Source organism: Morone saxatilis, unplaced genomic scaffold (assembly GCF_004916995.1).
Source record: "Morone saxatilis isolate NCDOM2014 unplaced genomic scaffold, NCSU_SB_2.0 Contig0, whole genome shotgun sequence".
In the NCBI taxonomy this organism is placed as follows: Eukaryota; Metazoa; Chordata; class Actinopteri; family Moronidae; genus Morone; species Morone saxatilis.
In genome coordinates, this window is record NW_023339650.1 from 7,658,393 (window position 1) to 7,665,266 (window position 6,874).

The 6,874-nt window shown below is 40.4% G+C and overlaps 1 protein-coding gene across 1 annotated transcript in view; it reads right to left on the minus strand.

Annotated features, from left to right (window-relative positions):
* ofcc1 (orofacial cleft 1 candidate 1) overlaps positions 1–6,874 on the minus strand; it is a 106,293-nt gene that overhangs the window by 61,940 nt on the left and 37,479 nt on the right. The window contains 5 exon segments of the mRNA XM_035656580.1: positions 3–82; positions 1,479–1,576; positions 1,898–2,119; positions 4,433–4,516; positions 5,169–5,273. Of these exon segments, the coding sequence (XP_035512473.1) occupies positions 3–82; positions 1,479–1,576; positions 1,898–2,119; positions 4,433–4,516; positions 5,169–5,273 (589 nt within the window).

Here is a 6,874-nt window from a genome sequence, read left to right on the forward strand (position 1 = left end):
CATTCCCAGTGAAGAAAGCCATTAGTGTCTTCTTTCTCTTTGCCCACTCACTCCTCTTCAGTGGTCCCTTCTGAGCCTCTTGCTGAAAATACGTGTAAATACACATGCACACTTTCTTTGGATGCAGCTTTATGAAACAGTGCAGTGCCCCATAATGGCAGAATTAAGCACAAGGAGCAACTGTAATGCAATCTGCAGGCAATCAATACTGAGCCAGGCCCTAAAGACATGTAGCGTTTGATGAGTATTTCTGCCGGTTTTACATTCAGTCAGCACATTCACACTCCCCATTCAAACGCATTGACACTGCTAAGTGACAGCGTCTCGCCCTGTAGAGGCTTTGTACGGCAGAATAGAGAAAGAAGAAAAACACTATTATTTTTAAAATAGATGTGAAATCTCTGGTGGATAATGTGCTTTCAATGGGAGGTGGGTGTGGAAACAGCAGGAGAGCGCATACATATTATGGCAGAATAAAATAACACTGATCCCAATACTGATACAGTACACAGTAGATGCCACTGATTATCCAGTAAGAGAGGATGAGTCAACTGTTGCTGTGGCTTCCAAGTGATACTGACACATTGTTGAACCATTTTTTCCCAATTACGTTGACTTTCTATTCATATAATTTGATACTCCTACTCTCTTTTCAAGCGAGATTAAAACTAAAAATACAGTGGATAGAAGTTCTGCATTCTGTTTTCATATGCATTAATGTTTGGGTTTCTTTACAATCTAGATTTGCCAACACAATGGAAACCCCATATTCTCCCATTTCTTTTCTGACTGATGGAATACAAACACTTGTTTTGAAAGAGGCTTCAGATCTTAATGCTAGTTCACAATATCCCTACTCCCCAGTTGCAAAATAAAAAGTAGTCACGCTCTATTTTTCCTGAAAGGACTATAAGACGAGTAAAGAACCAAGCAAATTCAGCTACTGTCAGAAACAAATATGCATAATAATGCACAACAAAGTTCAAAGACAGAAAAAAAATGTCTCTACAAATAAATTAATTGTGTGAGGATATCATATGTAGCATAGATTATATCACTGAAATCCATGCAGTTATTCAGAGCTGAGGATGAATGAGTTATCTAACCTTGAATGCATGTTCTACAAAAAGCAATTTCACATGAGTGCATTCAGCTGAGATTCAAACCATCTGCGCTGAAAATGAAATGCAGAACTTTTATAAAGGTAACAGTGGGGAAAAAAAGGTTGGGGACAAAAAGTGGAGCAGAAAAGCAAATCTGCAAAGAAAGAGGAAGGAAATTAGTAAGCCGAGTATGTAAGACACACACATACGTATACACACGGGCATGTGAATAGACAAAACAGTTAAATGTACACGCACACATGCACACACTCTATGTCCATTAGCCAAAGTCACTGATACACAACATAATGGACATGGCTGATGTGCTGGTGAATATGGGATGATGACACAGATATTCCTCTTTGTAGCCCTGACCTGCTGCAGTGAAAGGCTGCCAAGCGTGATCATGTCAGGCCGCACACGCTCCCTAAGCTGCTGGGTATAGTGGGGGATCACCTCCTTAGCTGTCGCCACTGCAAGAAATTATACATCAATAGCCTTATAATATTTATCAAAAATAAAATATGACTGCAGAATTACGCATAATTCTTTGTGTGTGTCCCATCATGTCAATCCACCAATAAAATCGGTTTGCATAAAATACTGTCCAGAGACAAAAGATTTAACAAATTAGTCCTGGAATGATTCCTCGCTAGCTTTTTATGATTCATTTTATATCAAGTATGTTCAAAGAAAATACATTTTACACAATCATACTATGCCTGTGCTAGTGCTATATTATACTAACTTCAAATAAGAAATCAGGCACATAACAAATAAAAGCATAGCATTACTTTTTACAGTGCTCTCTCTGCCCATTACCATCCTCCCTGCTTCGAGTCCAGCCTCTCCTTCCAGCCCAGCACTAGCCCCAGCCTGGGTTTTGGCAATGGTATGGGCCTGGGAGGGCCTGGAGCCCGAGGCATCACCACCATGGAGCAGCAGTCGCCGCTGAAGCACCGGATCACCCGCCTTCACCTCCAACACCTCCTCATCCCTGGAGGCTAGCAGCGTACCTGGAGAGTTACGCATCAGTGGGCATGCACAGACACACACACACACACACACACACACACACACACAAGCATACACATACTGATGGATGCGCATACTACACACACACAAGCATACACATACTGATGGATGCGCATACTTACCACATCCAGAAACAGACACACACTCACCAAGATGAGTTTGTATACACAGACATGTATACAGGTGGACAATGATGTACTCTAAGAGAGTAACTCACACAAATACAATGTGAGCATTCACAAAACCACAGTATCATATTCACACCTATTCCTCATATCCTGATCTTGACATATTCATATTAAGGTGGAACCTTAGTTATACATGAACAGGAAGGACCAAATTAGCCTGCTTTGCTATTAAAAAAATAAATATATTTTGGCTTATATGCTTGCAGTCAAGAAAAGGAAATATCTCGTAACATTCATCCGAAATCCTTTTAATATGAAATAATCAACAGGAGTTTTTTAAGTTAAGAGTAGATGTAGAATAGGGAACATGAAGTTGAACTGAGCTGTTTCTATGCAAGGAATCAAAGGAAGATGTATTATCTGTTATCTTTAAGGTGTTTTAAGAGGATGTGGCTTTATGCTAATTTCGAGTTCTAATGTTTTCACTTACCAACCTCCACAACAAATTGTGAACAAGCCCATGTATTGAAAGAAAGTTTTCTTCTGCACGCTACATGAACTACTTTCTTGTTTCTGGTACTGAAAGCATAGCATCAGCATTTACAGTAGCTAACCTGCTTGCTGTGTGTCTTTTCAGTCTTGCTGCACCGTCTCATTGGTAGAAAGCATAAGGTATTCTGTGTATTCAACGTGTGCAGTCCAAAATGTGTAACAGCCAAAGCTGTTATCACTGCCTAATGCTTTTCACATTGAAGCTGATATCAATGCCTAACGCCTCACAGAGAACTAGAATGAATAGAATGCCAGTTCTGTCTTTCATCTGCAAGCCAAAGCAATAGAATTTATCGAGATAAAAAGGAAGAACTGAAGATCTTAGACAGACAGAAAGGATTTCTGCCGGATTTTTTTTCTGAAAAAATGTCTACAGCACTGGCCAATGTCCATTTCATTAATACTTTGTCTTATTCATGCTCTTCCTTGTGAATGTGGCGCTTTGTGGCAGGCTGTAAAAGCAAAAACAAAAGCCTGAGAAGCAGTCACAAAATGTCAAGATCAGTACTGACATACACTGAGCCCAGTACTGCAGCTGCAAAGAGGACTTGTGGCCTACACCGGTGGGAGGCATCCATACAACAGCAGGTGATTGTCTTAAAGTCTATTGTAGCTTGGTGAAGTGCTTACTGGCAGTCACAGCATTGGACTCCAACAGTACAGAAGTAAGAGCTCTCTCTCTCTTCCTCCCTCTCTTTCCTTCCCTGTGTCTCAGCCTATTGCATGGAGGAACTGTTAATCCAAGATCCTCTTTACTTTTTCTGTGGGATTTCATGAACATTCCAAGACAATGGATGGGGCTGCTAATCTCGGTGGTACAGCTAAATCCAAGACAATGGCAAATAATACAAGCCGGCTAAATTCTACCGTGTTGAAGCGGGCCTAAACCCATCACTTGTGCTCTGGAATTACAAGGGAGATGTGCGTCATGTCAACAGGATCTGTCTTCACCCAGAACAATGCTAAGCTTAAACCACCTCAATGTTGCCTGGTTGGCTACATATTTAAATGAAACTGAGCTAATGAAAAAAAGGCACGCCTACTGCGAGACAATGGCTGTGCTTGGAAAGCACTGACTACTAGTGAGGGTCTGTTTCTAGTCTTATTCTTTGTTTTATGTTAGTGCTGCTTTCAGTGTAAGTGATAAATGTAGCATCGTCTTTTTGTCTGGGTTCTTTATGTTTTCACTATCTTGAGCTTTTCCTTAAGATACTGTTCCTAAAGACAGAACTACTCCAATCATTTACAATCACTGTTTCAAATGGTAACTTTGGTAATTTGGTTTCATGGTGAATATCAATATATTACCATGTAAATTAAAAGACGTGAAACAGTGTGAAAAATGTTGCTTCAAACTAGATACATTTACAGACATGATCTTGGCAGGAAAATACAATCAGGACATGTCAAGTGATTAGTCATCACAAGGGAATAAACTACTGAACTGAAAATGTAATTAATTGTAAAATGAAGCAATGTAACGTAAAAAATAAAGCAATTGTTTTAAACTAAAGTTGTAAAAAAAATATATCTTTGCTATTTGGATTAGGTCCAAACAACCAACTGCTTATAAATAACTAATATACAGGAGCATACTAATATGCGGATACATACCAGGTATATTTATGAAGCTATCGTCCTCATCCAGCAATGCAGCCATTCTTTGGTACAGTCTGTTTTCATCAGCATTCAATATTGCTACAAGTCAAAACAATTATAAAATGAGTACACCCTCATAGGTGCTGGAAAATTACATGCATACATGCATTTGTGTGCTTCAAAATTACTTTCTACTTATCAGGCAAGTCAATCTAAACCACATCTTAACATGCAAACCGAAGATATTAGCCGTGGCTGGAGAGGGGTGAAAATCAAGTGTATGCAGAGGGGTAATGAAATAGAAGCATTAACATGCCTGTTAGCCGGCCTGTCATCATGTGATGAGATTTGGTTTGGCGAATCCTTTGATATTACACGGCAGTGATATCCAAAAGATACAGGTAAAATGGCTTCTCCATTAATAGCCATGTTTCATTATAACATGCATATTACTTGGCTCCCAAGAGCTCGCTTTTAATAGGCCTACTTTAGGAGGGGGCTGCAAACTATTGATATGGCTCTGCGTGTGTCATTTGACAGGGGAAAGAAAAAGCCATGGTGAAATGAAAACTGACCAATGATACGCGACCTTCGTCAATGACAGCTAGTTGGGAAGCCAATCTAGTGATGCCATCACTTGGTGTATTTACATAGACTGTCCTGTCGTCAGAAATGGTGGCCTGCTACCGGTGATCTCTCTCACCTCACTTTAATGAACCGGGGAGAACTATTATGACAGAGAATGGCATACTTAATTCCAGCTCATCTTCAGCGCTGACCCCAGCCATCCTGCAATGCCTTGGGTCTGTCTGCTCTGCCGACAACGGGTCAAAGTAATTTTGGGCACGTTTATTTCCTGTGGAAAGAGCCAGAGACGAGAGAATGAGAGAAAGAGGGGTTGGGAGTTGGTGGGGACGGGAAGAGGGGAGTTGTACAGGTTCAGGTTAGTGGTTATTAGAAGCACATGAAGCGAAATGTTAATTTTGAAACCCACACTGTCGAAGGGCAGGGGCAGCGGCTGCTACCAGATAAGGCAGAGCCAAGATGAGACAGGAGTACAGAGGCAGAAAGAGAGAAGTGGGAAAGAGACTGCTGGGTTTCTCAGTGCACCTCTCCACGGCCTGCGGTGCTCTGGGGCCTAATTAGCATGCCGCAAAAGGTCACGGCAGGCAATCTCTTAAATACGACTGCCATATGTTTGCCGTGTTCAAAAGGAACTAATGAGAAAGTCTACAAGCTCAAAAGTACCTGGAATTTCAAAGACAATACCTTCTAAATACTCCGAGGTCAGCGGCCTAGAGGACCGGGCAAGTTTGGAGGAGCAGATCCAAAGGAAAATAACCTGAGCCCATGTCTCATTGACTTCTTATTAGCAATCACTGACCTATGGGTATCAAGTCTGCTCCACAGACTTTATGGGAATCCAATGGCTCCGGGGTCTTTCTATTAAGGGTACACCCCACCAAGCAGCTTTCTTAACCCCAAATCATTCTCATTACAGGCCTTGAATATTTCCCTCCAATCTAAATTGCTTTACTTGTATTTCTCAGGTTGTGGGGCAAAAAAATGTGCGGTGCATTAAATCATGTTATATATTCCACACAAGGATTGCTTTTATAGAAGTCGGAGGGTATCAGCGCTTGGACGCATAAAAATGTGAGTAAGTGTGTTTGCATAGGAGCACCACTGGCTCACTAGGCCACTACCAAAAAAAGCTTAGTGAGATTCTTTCGGACTCCTATAAAATATCTCCACAAGGTTTTCACACTCTGTCCTTACTCTAAGTTAAACAGTCAGACTGAAATACTTATTAAACGAGGAGCAGCCGTATGACTCCTCAACGGTGCCATAAACTGACTGTGAAATTCTCATGTTAAATCCCTCTGCATCATTAACAGAGAGTTTGAACAATTTCTCTGCAAATAGCTCTGAGGTTATGAAACCCTTTTTTCAAACACACATTTGCATAATGGTAGCAGCTTCGTGGATCGCCTTTTGAATCATATCTGTGATTTACCTAAATAGTCTGGCTGTCCTCCAGTTCGTCTCTGTAATGAAAATTTCAATTCTCTGTTCTTACATGCACAATATCAATAACTAGCACTTCTTTCCAGCCAGAGTTCATGTTAACAGAGAATGAGAGATAATGAAAGATTTTGGTTAAGGCCAAATAGAAGTGTCACAAACATAGAACAATCTGCCTTTGTGATCTTCCAATAAAGGCACACAAGTCATTGAACTGCATATTCACACTCACTAATGAAAAAGTGTTGGCTTATTTTGTTCTAGTGATTTATAGTTTGTTTCTATAAATCCTTTACTCAGTGAAATTACCACACAGAAATTAAATTATAAACCTATAAAACACATAGCATGTGATATCCCTTTGAGAATTACATGTGTTAAGAGGCGTACATTCACACAGCCCTGTTTATAGCAAAACCTATTCATATATAT